We start from the raw sequence: 16,539 nt of genomic DNA on the forward strand, positions 1-16,539 counted from the left end.
GAGGCTCTGCAGAAAGGTCAGTACATAACAAACCACACCTCCTTAGAAAGCAGCCCTAGCTACCTGTTGGAGACTTTGCAGAGTCAGTAACATTGCTAACTACAATGCTTTCCATGGAAACTGTGAAGACTGAAAAAAACTCACAAAGCATAATGATTTTACTCCACGTAACAGCATCTCAGATTCCTCTAGCTCCTGGCTTCTACTCCAAGTATGTAATATATCTTTTAACATCTAAACCTAATGCTTGCATTTCCAAAGAGATGTTAACAGGCAGCTGATGTGCACACACACACAATTAGTACCCACTGTGACAGTGAAATAACCCTCTTATTCTGTGACAGGTTTGACTACCAGGCACAACTCTGCAAACAGTGCCAGTAGTAAGAAACACAATGTTCCGTGACTCCTTCAAACTATCCCATACCAAAAAATAAGACAAACTTGACAAGCAAAAATGAAAAAGAAAAGAAGCTACATTACATCAAGCTAGGGGCTGAAACAAAAACTTACCCCAAAAATCTAAACTTCAGCAGGGGGGATGGAAATTAGAACCAGAACTTGCATTTGGCTTTTCTGACTGTAATGAACCAAGCCAAAAGCCCATATCCAAACACACCTCTTCTCTAGGAGTTTGAAATCTGGACTCAAGTTTTGCAGCCTGGCTTTCTGTGTGCATCACTGCCACCAGGGAGCAACAGCACCTGACAAGGGACTACACTCTCATACAGGAACAATTAAGATACATGCACAGTAATATGGCTAATTGCCCACAGTAAGCTTGAATGAAAACAGATAACAACAATGCAACCACACGTTGGAGCTCAGAACCTTATGTGCTCCAATTCCTCGATGGCTGCACTCTGGAGAAAAAAAAAAAATACATGAAAATTCTTTTTATAAAACCTCAATCCGGGAAACTTATCAAATCTTGTCTTGCTGTACTGGTCTGTTTTGCCAAATATACTTCCAGACCTAACAAGAACAATCTTCTCCAAGATGTTCTTAATTTCACTCACATTTATAAAATCAGTTTAGACTTTGCATCATCTCTGTTCCTTTTCTAACACTTAACACGTATGCTTGCTCTACTGCTCTTCCTCAAGTCAATGGTAGTAGAGGAGAAACTGTTCCTGCACAAGGCAGCCTAGAGATTGTTCTCAATGAGAGGTATTTGTGGAATTCTGTAGGTTGCTTATACTCAGTTGAAATTCTGAGAAATGCCATTTCATAACATATCCTGGGGGCAGGGGAAAATGTTTAGCTGTATTTAAAGCTTGAATCCTCCAAAAGTCGCTGCAGAAATGGCACAAAACTTTGACTTCCTCCTTTTCCTTTTAAGGAAGATATCTGTATTTCAAGGCTTCAGTTATGATATCTTGAAGGAAGACCAACAAGTTAAACATATTACACTGTTGAATCTACTATGGAGAAGCTGAAAACAAATGTGGCACAGACACAGAGGATTTTTTATTTTTTGTTTTAAACCAGCCTCCCATAGAATCTGTCATACTGTCACCAGGAAATGAGCATTAGCTTTGCCACTGACACTCAAACATTCTGATCTGTAGAATGCTGGAGAACATATTAACACCATCCCAGACCATCAGCCTCCTTTCATGGAACCTTAAAGCTCTTTTGACACACACGTTTTGACTTTCATTAGACTTTTCCTTGTGACAACATTGTTTTAACCAGGGTTTTAAAAACACTGACACTGTGAAAATGACAAATACATGGCAAAGATCTGCAAGATGTGAAGTAATAAACTTAATATGCTATTTAAATATAGCAGTTAGCTGTCAGCCAATAATTCTTCAGATCCCATTCCCAATCCAGAACACAGTCTTTTTCAGGTGCACACAAAGGCTGTGACAAGATAGATAATTGAGGTTCTTCAAAGAACCACCCAACCATCTGACATCACTGTCAAATGCTATAGTTCCCCGTGATATTTAACATGCTTTAAGGGTAGTGTAGTTAATACAACCTAATTTCAGCATGCATCAAACAAAAAAATAAAATCAATTTATTGGCCATTACTGTCAGTTTGGAACACAGCCAAGTCTGCTTCATGCTCCCCAGATTTGCTTCTTCGAAATCGATTCTGTTTATTTGTTCTTTTTCAGACATTTGGAACTTAACTTACCAATGCAGGCATGGACTCTCACAGAGAGCTGGGTCCTCAGAATTATGCTGTGCTTCTTGCCCCTCCTAAAAAGAGAAGAAAAGTATGTAAAAGTATAGTGAGGAAGAAGAGGAACTAGAAATAAACAAGTCAAGTTAAGCCTACGAAAAAAAGGGTGGGAGGAAAGGGAAGACACTAGAAATTTTGTCTTTGTTTCTCATAATCCACTTCTATTTTAATTTGCAATAAATTAATTTTCCTCATCAAGACTGTTTTGACTATGATAGCAATGGTTAAATGATCTCTCCATATTTATCTCAAACAACAAGTTCTTTTACCCTATTTCTCCTCCCTTTTGCTGAGGACAGGGAGCAAGAGAGCAGCTGGGCAGGCATCTGGATGCTTGCCAAGGACAGCCCACCACAATGAAAACTGTATTAGAGAAGTATCAAGTGATGACTGCACATTTTCATTTTCACAGAAATACTTTAATGCTAGGTATAATTAACCATTAGAAGAAAATCCAAGGTTAAACAAGACGTTGACACTTTCACAGATCTGCCTGCTTATGTAGCCTAATGGGTTTTTAAAGCACAAAAGTAGGTATGTTTTTTATGCAAAGAGGAAAAACTGAGGTCCTTTTCCACTCTGACTCTCAGTTCCATATTTCGCTTAAATGAAATTACTATTTTAATTAGCTGCTAAAAACTTCATTTGGTTTTCAGTCAAATTACCTTTAGTTGCATTTCTTCAACCTGGACAAGAGCACAGTTCTTGATTTCTAGTGCTACACCTGCAAACTGGCATGAGGGCACCAACAACACCCTGTACCCAAACCTGCTCACCTGATGGAAGGTGGGAGGGTAAGAAAAGCCAAATGTCTTTTATGTTTGTACAGCAGCATAGTCTCCCTCTTTTTTCTGAAACTAAAAAGGCAGTTCCTGGACAAGTGGCTCTAGGTGGCCCAGATGACCTCCGGAGGCCCTTTCCTACTCAGCCATTCTGTGATTCAGTGAATTTATTGTAGGAAAACACTCACGAGGGGACACTGTTTTCAGAACACAATCGGATACAGCTTAGTTTGTGTCATGAGAACCATAGACCCACTTCTACATACAAGTTAGAGCACAAACCAGCACAACCTTTCCCAGTTACCCTTTACACAGACACCCAGCAGAATCTTATACTGGCTGTAACTTAAAACATTTTTCTAGTAACAACAGAAGTTCTTCCCCACCATATTGTTTCCCTACCCACAGTTATTTTGCAGAACAAAAATATTTTTCATTATTTTCATGAAAAAACAAAGCAAAATATATTCTATTACTTCTCTGAAAGATCTGCAGGGGAAGAAAGGAAGGGAAGTAGTGACATGTATTTTCAGAAAAATATTGCCCCTAGGAAAATATAAGGGAAAATAAAGAAAAGTAAGGACTTGAAAAATAGTGGTTAATGTTGACCTGTGTACCTGCTAATAGAGGACTTAGTTCCAGTTTCAGTAATCTATTTCTCTTTAGATTAAAGGGGAAAAAAAAGTTAAACAGAGGATTTTTTCTTTAAAAAAAAAAGCAAAACCAAAGACCTTTAATCAAAATTACTCTTGAAAGGAGCCGCTTGGACATCATTTGTGGGCAAAGTGTCACCCTTTTCTTATTAACTTGAAGTGCCAAGCAGCAAATGCTATTGACCCCACGAAAGCAGGCTGTAGTTTGGACTATGAAATTCCCTAGAGCAGTTCCAGGTTTAGGACTGACTCTGCCCACCTAAATTCCTCCTGTTATTCTGGTAAGACACAGTCTTTGCCTGCGTTCATATTCTGCAGATTTTTAATGGTTACCCCTCCCTGCAGGAGTGCCAGGACTCCTCTGGAATATTGAATTTGCCAAGTTAGTAAAGAATTTTTAACCACACCTCTTGCCCTTGCCAACATCTGATTCTGTACAGAAACTGCTTCTCTTGATCTCCCTTCCTTGATGGACTTGTTGATACACCTGACATACACAAATCCTCAAAGATAAAATCAGAAAATGGAAGAATTGAGTAAAGATTGTTTATTTCAGAATTATAAAAGGATAGCCCAGAATTAGCAAAGAGAAAGGAAGTCTATATAATCAGACATATTATTCTTCCCATCCTGAAAAACTGATCAACTAAAAGAAACTGCTAATTTAACAAATAATGGACATTACTGCCATGGCACTCTCTAGTGTTTTAGCAGTCTGTAGGGTACAATGACTTCACCAGTGCTCTGCTGCAATCTACAAGTCTTGGTGATTTGCTGAAAGAACAGACAGCAGGTAGTGCCCAGCCATCAGAAAGTGAATAAACACAAGGACCTGAGAAATCAGCACCATTTTAAGTCCTGTAAAGATTCAGGCCCATTACAATTTAATACAGTTTTTCCTTCTTTTCTAAAAATCCAATGCACAGTGTTTCTCAATACAAACAAAGCCTTTTTTTTTTTGTAGCTCTCCAAGCTTCAACAGTAGTGCTACTTCCTCCTCTACCTCTCCTCCTTACAAAGACCCCTGAAAACTTAAAGCAAAATGTAGAGCAAGCTCTCTTCTACAGGCTCTGTTCTACACTATCATTGCAACTGTAATATCTCCCAGGACAGAATGTTCTCACACACACAAGCATTAATTTTTATCTCCCACTAGCTGCATTGGCCATTTTTCCAGCCTACCAAAATCAGTATGATTCAAGCTCCAGAAATTACGAAGATGAAATCTCACTTATGATGGTGCATTTCCCCCACTTCCCCATAGGCCACACCATGATGATCACTACAGAGGCATTTCATGGGGTTTAGGCATACTAGGCTTACCACACAGCAGCTAATTATAATAAGACCAGTCATATGTAAAATATTAGAAATGACACAATTTCCTGATTAATACTTTTGACTATCATGCAATATGAATAACAGTTTTGCAAAATGAAGATCACCTCTGAAAATTACTGCATCCATGATTCTACACACCAATTTCCTGGAAAGCATATTGCAATAATAAATTAAAAAAAAAAAGGGTAACTTGAAATCCACCCATGATTTCACAGACTCATGAACTACTGGCCCAATACTATTAAAAAGCATGCCTGTAGGCAAGCTTGTTATGAAATCAGGACAGGGAAGAGGGGTACCATGGGACAGGCAGGCCATTTGCATCAAAAACAAAGTAGGTTCAAAAATACACAGAAGAAAATACTATTTCCAACAAATAAGATTAATTTATAAAAACAAAACCTAGACATGTAACAAAATTTGTAATATACTATTAACTGAGGCTTATATTTTTGTTGGTATTAGTTTTTTTTAAAAAAATATGTTTCAGTGAGTGCAGCTGGCTGCAATTTATTTTAAAAAAATCCAAGAAGCATTTAACAGTCAATTTAATAGCTGAAATTTAGCGGTAGAAGAGAAGGTAAATCTCACATATTGTGCTGACATAGCATTGTCTTGATCTGTGTTGAAATCAGAATCATTATTGCTATAAGATTAACTTCTAGTCTTTGGAGTTACCAAGACTCAAAACTTTTTCTATATTCAATTTCTCTAATAAATTAAAGCAAATAAGCATATGCGAACAGCTCACTGAATGCTTGTCTTACAGACTATAAATGCTTTATTTTGTCATTGTTTATGTACCGCATTACAAATAGTTTCACTCAATTATACATTTTCAAGTCTTGATTTAAATGGCATTTTGAAAATAGCACCTCAATTAACTGTCTTAAACAGTTACTTGTTTTGAAGCAAAGCCTTTGTCTGAGCTAAGCAATCCCTTGACCAGAAGGAAAATACCAAGAATGCTATTGGGGGTACAGAGGGGAAAAAACATAAACAAACAAAATAATAATAATTTAATGCCAAAACCACACATTAAAAGAAGCCAACACAGTCTCCTCTTAATGTTTCAAGGAAACTTTGAAAGGAAAATTTAGAAGAGTCTGTTTTATTAAGACATGACATCCTTCTTCTCAGACCTATACTAAAGACCTGCTGGTATCAAAAATGGGACTTTTATGTAAATATCTAATTAAGATTCATTAATGTTATTAGCAAGACAGATCACAATCATTTCCTTGACAAAGGTCATCTTTGTAAAATAGTAGAATGCATCAATTAACATACAATTTCTATTTCAATGTTTTCTTTCTTTCAAGAAGCAACTATTCAGACTTCCTAATATTCTTCTGAAGGGCCAGATATTTCAATTCAATAAATTTAGCCTCAAACAATCCCCTGATTTTGAAAACACATTATTTTATGTGTTATGTATTATATTTAAAACTGAAGTAACTTCTAACTTTCTTTACTTTTCTGAAGTCAACTTTCTAACTTTCTTAGTGATAGCTTAATAACTCCATAAGCAATCAATAAAGAAAATTCATTAGATTAAGGTGTTAATTCTACAAAAGGCCGTGCTGTGTACTTCTGGGCTCCTCCTGTTCTGCTTTCTACACAATACTTGAAAACCATGAAAAAAGCTACAGTTTTATAGCACAGCAGCAGACAAATTGCAATGGTTTTAATAACACTCTATAGCTGCACAGACTAGTAAACTTATTATTCTTCATTGCATTTGCTCAAAAAATAAAATCTGTCACAGACATCTGAATCATGAAGAGGCCATCATAAGCAGAAGCTGAGTCCAATGCTGTTAGAAGCCATGATTTTAGCCCACCAACAATTGGATTTTGGTGAGCTAAAATTTTAATTTGGATCTTTTCAGTTAATGTAGATAAGAGAGTGTCTAAGCTCTGCTCTTAGCCAGGATCTGTACACTCTTCTATTTCAGAAATATCTAAAGCATATTAAAAAAAAAACCTTACACCATGAAGGCAAACTTGGATTTCAATCTTTCATGCAGTGCTACACACATTCATAATGGCAACACAGCAACTAAGAGTGATGCATCTTGTTAGGGTGACTCGATTTTTTTAGGATTTTTTAAAATAATAAATAGATTATAATAGGCAACCATATCCTACCCTCAGAGCAGTTTTCAAGTAGCATATTCCCATGACTCTCTTTGTACTCTGTTCCAAGCAGGGATCTCACCCATTAAGATTAGTGTTATCAGTCAGTTGTAGACAGAGATAATTCTTGAGGATAACTCAAGAGAGAAAAATCATTTGCTGTGCTAGAAGATTATGCAAAACCTTTGAAAACTACAAAGTAGTTTGTTTGTGCAAATAGAAGTTTGGATATTTAAACTAATGAGTATCCTTTCCCTCAAATCCCAGCCAAGATTCTAGAAATATAGCGTACATGTGGTGGAAAATGAATACTAAAAGTTTCAATTCAAATAGGCAGTATCAGTAAAGGGATTATAAGAATGGGGGTCCAGAGGAGGGACCTTACCTTTCCCCCTGCACCAGGCTAACAGCACAGCTGATGCTTTTCCTCATCCTACTTTAGAGGACCACTGTAAAGAGCAAGCAGTTCCCAGCTGCAGCCTGCTTTTAACTTGTGGAACTACACAAAACCTACAGGTTTGCCCTCCTGAGTTTCACCAAATCAAGGAAAAGAATGGAAAATAAAATTATATACCAGCAAACAGTATAGGTACCCTGTATTTTCATTTTTTAGTTGTTATAAAATGGGAAGGTTTGCTGCTCCCCCAGCCTCCAGCTCCCCCCATACTTAGTTTTTCACACTGCTATGAAGTGCAGTATCAATCAATCACTCACAGCAAGGCCAATTCTGAACCAGAGGGAATCAGATGAGCCAGGCACACGTTTACCTGACACCAAGCCTCTCTTGAAATAACCAGATGATTTTTTCATTATCCTTCAGAACTACTACCAAAGCAAACACAACGGGTTACTGAACCCAGCTAAACTAATACCATGAGCTGTTGCCTATTTATCCCAAAGAGGGCAGAGGTTGGATGGAAAACTAACTTCAACCTGGAAGCACTGAAACTATTTCCAGACTTGGACAGCATTTAACATCAGCCTAACCTGACAATTTACCCTATAACAATTCTGCAGCTAATTCTGTCTGATGTAACAATCTAACCATTAAGAAAACCTATCTACCACAGATGCTGCTTTCAAAATACACATGCACAACACATGCTTCACATTTTGTTACAGCTTCTCATAGCACTCAGGTTTCTTCGTGGGCCATTAACCATCTCCAATAACCACATCTATATTTTCCAACCGAAGTAGCTTAATGAGAACAGCATTCAGCAACTCCTGAGCTCAACAAAGAATCACTGACTCCCACAAAAGAAACCTAGACTACAGTATGCCACCAGAAGCAAACACATAGCAACAGACTTGCTCTAGAGTGCATTACTTTTGCAAATGGCTTTTGCTTTTTCATTTCAGAAACCATTAATTTCCATCTTCACTTGCACACACCTTTTAGGGAGTGGAAAATGCTTTTGCAATGGGGTATTGCCTCACAGTTGCTTCAGTTTAAGGTACTCAACAGCAGCAGTGGAAAACAAACTGTTCCTTGTTGAATGCATGAAGGATGAAATTTTTGCCAGAGTTCAAGCACTCGAGTCTATCAGGTTTTCCCTGAAAAAGATCTGCAAGCCAGCACACACATACAATAAGGAAGGTGTTTTTTAACCTGCTATTAATCAGACAGCATAAATCCTAGGCTTTGATTTCAAAGCTGTTAAGATACAGTTTGATTGCCATTTCACCATGATATGCTTCTCCAGTCAACTGCAGATTCAAGAGATTGAAAAAAAAATCTGACACTTCAAAAAAAAAAAAAAGCTGTATAAAAGCCAAGTCTTTTTAAAGTGAGAGAGTGCATATGTACACAGAGAGTGGAATTAAGAATCTCCCTGAAACTCATCTGAAAATCTTATCCAAACAAGCAACCTTTTTGAAGTTCTTAGGTGATTATTATCCAAAGATCCAACTGTCATGTTCAAGCTCATGTTATTGCCATTGAATAATGGAAGTAGAGGAGCTCAGGAAATAATATCAGTAATTAAAAAGAAGTTTTTTACATGCCAATACCCTTCAAATGGATGACAGCATGAGCAACCTCTTCTGGTACATGACAGGCTCATAGGAACTCAGTGGGCTTTTCTCTCTTACCTCATTTTTTCCATCTAAAAAATTAGTGTGAAATCAGAATGTGTCTGCATCCTGTTCATGTAATACACTTGCAAGTCATCTAATTATTTTGCAGAGTGGTTTTATTCAGAGCATTCCTGGATCATGAAAAATTTACTAAAGTAAACAATCCTTTGACAAGATTGGACAAAAATAAGTAAACAGATAGCAACCATTTCTGACTGTTCAGTCTGCATTAAAAAAATACAAAGCATAAAAATAATTAAAACTTTACTAATCCAATAGAAATAATCACAGCATATTCCCTAAGCAAAAACTGGGACGGCAAAATCTGGCCAATCATTAGAGCAAGAAACGGTATACAAAAGAACAAAATATGCTTAGATTTGTACGGGGTTTTTTCCCCTGCAGATTATTCTAATATTCCATTCTATGTTTGTCAACACTATTTTAACAAATAACTGCCTCATTCCCACTAAAAACTTATAAACCACCACCATCTGAATGCCAGTGAGTGGAAGAGCATCTTGGCTGACACACCATTGTCTGTACAACTGTGCAAATAAGGACTACCTACAGACTGTCACTATGGGGTGCTGGGTTTTTACGTCCCCCTAACTCTTCACAAGTACATTTACTAGGCAGGGTTGCTATTTTTCTTTTTCTTTCTTTTCCTTTCCCCCACTTTCTAAATGGAAACAAAATGGGAAAGAAGGAGAAGTGGGAAGAAAATGAGAAACTCAAAAGTGTGGAGTGAAACAATCAAGGGATTCGCCAAGTATGTATTATAAGCCACATGAATACCACCAAATTATTTATTACTAATGTAGTCTGAGTATATGCCGGTAAAAGGTGCAGTCTTCTGTGTACCTCACCACAACATAACGATTTTTGCCAAAAGATAATGAATCACTTTTACACTCTCTAAAAGGCAATGAGTTCAAAATGGGGGAAACATTTGTTCCATTTGTCCTTTTTAGTAGTTTATGTGCAAGCAAACTTCAGAAGCTGGAAAATGACAATTCCCTCCCCACTTCCTCCCTGTACTTTCTGAATCATCATGCTGGCTCTTTCTCAGTTGTTAATGGCTCAATTTCCACACATTAAAACAAAAAACCTTCCAACAGCCCCTCAAATATTTGAGGGCTGACTGCTGCCTTCACAGTTAGAAATGACCATTTTTCAAGAGCTGTCATTCATGAACAAAACTGTGTCCCTTCCCAACGCAAAAGCTCAACTCATATAATTGTTTTCAGCAGGATGTTTATCGTGTCATTTTGTGAAACACTTATAGCATTTTCAATTAAATCTCCATCTTATATTTTTGTATTAAGAAAACACAAATTTCATGAGTTGGAAAATGGTGAAGAGAATTGCATTAGAAGAGCTATTTTAACAATATTGTTTCTGGGTAAAACACAAAACCAAAAGCATTGTTTACACACTTCCTGTCAACCTCGCATCATGTTCTTCTTCAGAGATGACACATCACTTGACCAATGCTTTACAGTTCTTAGGTTATGTATTTCCCACTGCTGTCAGTAACTGTCAAGCTCTGGCTGCACATTCCTCCCAGGAATCTTACACCAAGTAATTTCTGGTCATATGGTTTTGCTATCACCTGTACTTGAAGTTCACATTACATGAGGACTTTAGTTTAAAACCTCTTCACACTTGGAGAAGCAGATGTCTTTGAAATATCTGGACTTTTGGGGAAAATGGTAGAAGAACTGGAAACCTACAGGACAAGGACAAGGAGGAAAGTAAAATAAATTAACCTCCATCAGCTGAATCACTTGATGTTTCCACATCTTCAGGCAATGAGTCCCTCCAGTGCTCCCAGCCACACTGTGGGACCCAGAGATTTGGTTCCAGACCACTGCAGGTCAAGGGAGGTGATCCTGCCCTTCTACTCAATCCTGGTCAGGCCACATCTGGAGTGCTGTGTCCAGTTCTTGGCTCCTCAGGACAAGAGAGACATGGAGCTCCTGGAGCACATAAAACTGAGGGCTACAAAGATCATTAAGGGACTGAAGCATCTCTCTTATGGGGAAAGGCGGAGGGTGCTGTTCAGCTTCCACAGGAGACAACTGAGAGAGGATCTCATCAGTGTCTGTAAGTATCTGAAGGAAAGGTCTCAAGAAGGTGGATCCAGGCTCTGCTCAGTGGTACCAAGTAACAGGACAAGAGGCAATGGGCAGAAACTGATGCACAGGAAATTCCACCTGGACATAAGAAAGAACTTCTTTACTGTGCAGGTCACCAAGCACTGGAATAGGTTACCCAGAGAGGTTGTGGAGTCTCCTTCCTTGAAGATATTCAAGAAACACCTGGACACAATCCTGTGCAATGGGCTCTGGGATGACCCTGCTTGAGCAGGCAGTTTGGATCAGAAGTTTCACTGTGGTTCCTTCTAACCTGACCCATTTGTTGATTCTGTGACCAACTTCTAATGAAGTTCCATAGTTTCAGAGCAGAAACGAACAGCACTTGAATAATAATTTTCTTTCTCACAAAGGCCCCTGATACCTGACATTAATCTAACTTACAGTTCCAAAAGAGGCATCTAATTTTTTTATAATTAAAAAAAAAATTAAAAATGACTCAATTTGTAAAAAATAGTTTTAAGAACTTTTCATAAACATTTCTCTTTTACTAGAAATCATTCTCTACCACCTTAAGGGAAAATCCCTAATCTTGTATGATTTTCCAATTTAATTGATGATACTAAAAAGATAACAAAGTGAAGAAGATATTATCCAAGGCAGTACAACACATTTCAAAGCAATGTCTTATGTAATTGGTCATTTACGCTTTATCAGAATGTGACCATTTTAACCAGACTCAGCAAGTAATATTTAAAAGCTGTCCGACCTTGCAGTAGAACATGCATATGATTATGTAAGTACATAAAAATAAAGTCTACTTTGAACAGATCAATATACTACTTTGTGTCTCTTTCTTGTTTTGGAAGTTTTCCATTAGCATCATATTTGGCAAGGGCTTCCTCCTACCTTGACATACAAATTTTTAAATATAAAACACTGCTCACAGGCCACTTATTTCTCCATATTAATTCCACTTTGGAAATGGGCTTTATATTTATTGTTGGGCCATCAATGCTTTTGCTAGCGAGCACAATTACTGAGCAGTAAACGTGAAATATACTTACTGTTTTGCTGTACTGCTGTGGTCTTAACCCTGGCAGTATTCACTAAATTTCATGGCTTCATTACCGGAGATCCTGGGCTAGTCATAGATTTGCAGCCATTTAAGCTGTTAGCTCACAACTGGAGGTTAAATTGGAGACACTTATTTTTATCAGAAGCAGATTACCACCTTAGTTTAGTCAGAGGTAAACCAAATAAGCACACACCACACACCAAGCACACAGACAAATGGTGGGCATGGGAGAAAAGCAAGTATGAGCTTGCTTACACAAACCTTTGCATTTAGCACCGGGTAGGAGCACATGCAGGAACAGTTGCCATGGAATAGGAAGTGTAGCTAATTCACAGCTTTTATTAATTACCCAGCACAAACTCCCTCAGCTGCCCACACACTCTGGGCAATACTACACTGGTTTGCCCCAGCAGACCAGCAGTGAGTGCCCACAGTGCTGGTACTGTTCCAGGTTTGGATTCCAAATCAGTGGTTCTACTCACAACAGGAGTTCAGAGCAGCCCTGCAGCACTTTCTGGCAGCCCTACCTGAAGCCTCACAGATGATCTGTTTATGGAGAGAGGAAGGGATTTCCTCCTCACAAGTTGAAGGGAAACACATTTCCAAGCCTCAAGAGTCACTCGCTTAACTTACAGCCTCGTCATCTAGGAGGAGGGCAGAGTGCAAACACAGCCATTAAGCAGCTTCAATGTTAATAAAATTAAATGGTTTTAAATAGAACATCTGGCATCAACTGTTTCCATAAGCTGTTTCTATTTAAGTTTCCACCAAAAAATACTGGACTTCTCAGCTATTTTCACATGCAAATCTGAATGCCAAATTAGGCTATCTTAAAAAAAAGTTGTCCTAGCAAAAACTGTAAGAATTATTCACACGCTTTTTGGTTTGGCACTTTATTTGGTATGTAATGGGCTGGGAGAGAGCTAAGCACAACAGTATTTTTACAATACATTTTGCAGTGGAAATTATTTTTCAATAAAAGCACTCTTATTGCATTCCTTTGCCAGCAGTAATCACTAAATTCAAAAATAGCAAATCTTCAAATGTTTCCACAGGTACCTTGGTACAGATGTAGATTCTTCCCTTTACAACTGAGTAAACTCTGGGGCAAAGGGGGAGAGAAAGAGACACAGCTGCTGAAGCATTGAGAAACAAAAGCTGTGAAATAAAGAGTCAAGCTCTTAAACACCCCAACATTTAAACACCCTCACAAAAAAAAAAAAAAAAAAAAACAGCCACCAAAAAACCCCACAGGGCAAAACCAGACCACAAAACATTTCAGAACTTGGTATTTGCGGTGCCATCTTACACCCCAAAAGCCACCATTGAGCTTTTGACACTGCTCTCAGGCACATGGCTCAAGACCACTGTGCCCCTTGACATTCCATAAGTATCAACTGCCTACAACCTGCCTCAGTCAAGTCTACCAAAACCAGGCTCCTGCTCACCCCAAACCAAAATCACACAGAGAGTAAAGAGCTCATGAAGCCTCCTTGTCTAAGCCAGGGGAGCCACTACTATGGATGCTGGTTCCTCCGCAGTCTGAAGGATGCAGTACAGTTTCCGAGACTGGGGCACCTGGAGAAGAGCAAAACCAACTCTGCTTCCCTTTGAAGGACATATTCAGCACATCAGTGAAAGTTAACACTATCCAGCACTGCAACTGTTTTTCTGTAGGCTTCTTTTCTGAAGGTTCTCCATCTAGACTGGAAAGAAGCTGTAAGGTGCACAGACTGCACCCCCATCTGACATCCCAGTCTTCTACTACACACAGTAAGCTGTGATCCCTGTAATTTCTGTGCTGGAGTCTGTCAGACTCCAGACCCCTCCTAGACAGCACACACCAAAACAGGGCACCACAGGTTCTTTTCAAAAGCTTGCATAGACTTTGCATTTTGTGTCTTTAGGTGTGAGCAAAGTGGCCTGCAGTCTCTGACCTCAATATATGCAGAAGATATAAACTTTTATATCATGAAGCCAGTTTTAAAGCTGAAACTATGTAAGAAAACAAGCCTTGGCCTGCAATAAAATCTATTCAAGTTAGTTATTATCTTGAAGATGCTGGTTTTCTAAATACATTTTATATTCACAAATCATTATTCATTTATTAACTACAAAAGTAGTAGATAGCGTTTTACTATTAGTAGGAACCTTAATTTGTCCATCATTTCTTCACAAGATACTGTGTCAATGAGATCCATTGACAAGAAATCTCATAACTGGTGAATAATTTTCATGGTTGAACTTTCAACTGTTAATTGCCTCCATCCTGCTTTCAGAGCACATCCCTAAAAGTCACAGGTCTCTTTTGTCAGGCCTACAAAATATATGCACATCTGTGTAATTATTTTGATTACACACTCTGGAAGCAGGAATGCTCAGAGATGCCTTGCCAATTGTTCTAAACAGGGAAACCATATGGGACCAGTAATTTTATTTAATTTTGATGTCAATGGTTATTGCAAGATAACTATGAAAATGAATTACTACAGTTCCACCTAAAGATTAATTTCAATATTTTACCTAATAATTTTTTATATAAACAGCAAAACTGTATCAGGATTAAAAAGCAAAAAAGCTGCATAAAATTTTGAAAATACAGGTGGTAATAGTTATTGTCCTCAATATTTGTGAGGTAATTAAGAACAGCATCAACTTACTCATCCATAAAAAACAATGTATTTCTTTAGGAATGTGAAATTTTAATCTGTATCACCATTTATTCTGTAACAGTAAAGTTTTAGCAAAACACCTACTTCAAAATGTGGTTCAACATCTCAATCTGATACATTTTAGAATGGAATACTGCTACCTTGTAGAAATTCTTACACCTTCTAAAAATTACCACAACCTCTCAGCCCAGTTTGATGTTTCTAAGGAGTTGTTTTAGTTTGATGTTTCTAGGGAGTTATTTTTCTTGTTTTTTTTTTGGGGTTTTTGGTTTTTTTTTTTTTTTTTTTTTTTTTTTTTTTGCTTTGTTGCATGCTTTTAATTGTGACCATCAATTGCCTTTTTCAGATTCAGCATTTCATCAGACCTAATAGCTAAATATCACAGAAATCAAAATATTTGGGTGGACAACATGAGTAAATAATATCAATAAGCAGTCACAGTCTCCTGTTTGTAGCAACACATTGACAATCTTTCTCTGGTACCTCCCTTATTTTTCTTGTTGCTGGCACTGAGAAACATATAAATGGCATCAAGACAAAACACAGAGAGAAAACAATCAGAAGTTGAGAGCATTTTCCACCCATGAATAAACACAAATACATTCTGTTTAAACTAATACAAAATCAGCATAGAATCTGCTAGATTTCAGTACTGCTTCAAAAAATAAGCCATAGCATTTTTGTAAGACAAAAACTAAATTAACTTACAAATGCATCTCCAACATCCTTATGTAAACAAGTGACAAAAAGTTTTCATTCTCACAATTGTGCTATTTGCAAAGTCTAAGTGGGGAAAAATACAGTACATAAGCAGGAAAAGAATGTTAGAGATCCTTGCCAGACTCCACTGTCTCCAACAGATTCTGAATCAAGACCAGAATGAACAGCACCATCAAGAGGGAAAAGGTCTGTCATGGGGCTCACCCAGCCAAAATGACTTGAGATAGGGTGTCTAGAAGGAATGCAAAAACATTAGCAGTGAAGCCATTTATCAGAAGTGCTTTAAAAGAATCCCTGCTGAACAGAAGTCTTGAAAACATATTCCGTGAAGAAATTTTCATTGCTCATAGCATACTGCCTGAATAAACTCTTGTTCTGCATTTTAGGACAGTGTTACCTTGTGGGCTACCATGAGACATATCTACAAAGAGAGCTTGAGCAATTATATGGTAATTTAAACACATCAGCTTCTTGACAATTCCTGCTTTCTCTGTAAAACCTCAGGGAAGCCAAGGAAAGGAGCTTTGCCTGTCACCAACACCTTAAAGCAGCCAGCCTGCCTAAACAACCTCCACTGTGTACTACCCTACACAATGAAGCATCCACCAAGTAACTTGTGCTGGAAGCAAGAGAAAAAAGCCCAATAGCTAAGCAACCCAACAAGCAAGTGAGCCATGAACACAATCCATACTTTAAAAGAAAGGTTGTTTTCTTACATGCTCTCACTGACCAAAATCAGCCCCCATACAAAGACAATCTGATTCTCCCGAGCCCCACAGC

General features: G+C 37.9%; 1 protein-coding gene across 7 annotated transcripts in view; it reads right to left on the reverse strand.

Moving 5' to 3' along the window:
* FHOD3 (formin homology 2 domain containing 3) overlaps positions 1–16,539 on the reverse strand; it is a 370,799-nt gene that overhangs the window by 313,842 nt on the left and 40,418 nt on the right. For 6 of the 7 annotated variants that reach the window (XM_068195740.1, XM_068195787.1, XM_068195751.1 and 3 more), the window contains exon 3: positions 2,150–2,214. In XM_068195740.1, the coding sequence (XP_068051841.1) occupies positions 2,150–2,214 (65 nt within the window). Of the gene's footprint in view, positions 1–2,149; positions 2,215–4,039; positions 4,136–16,539 lie in introns of all 7 variants that reach the window. The other variant, XM_068195730.1, reaches the window with a different exon arrangement.

Source organism: Anomalospiza imberbis, chromosome 1, assembly GCF_031753505.1.
Source record: "Anomalospiza imberbis isolate Cuckoo-Finch-1a 21T00152 chromosome 1, ASM3175350v1, whole genome shotgun sequence".
In the NCBI taxonomy this organism is placed as follows: Eukaryota; Metazoa; Chordata; class Aves; order Passeriformes; family Viduidae; genus Anomalospiza; species Anomalospiza imberbis.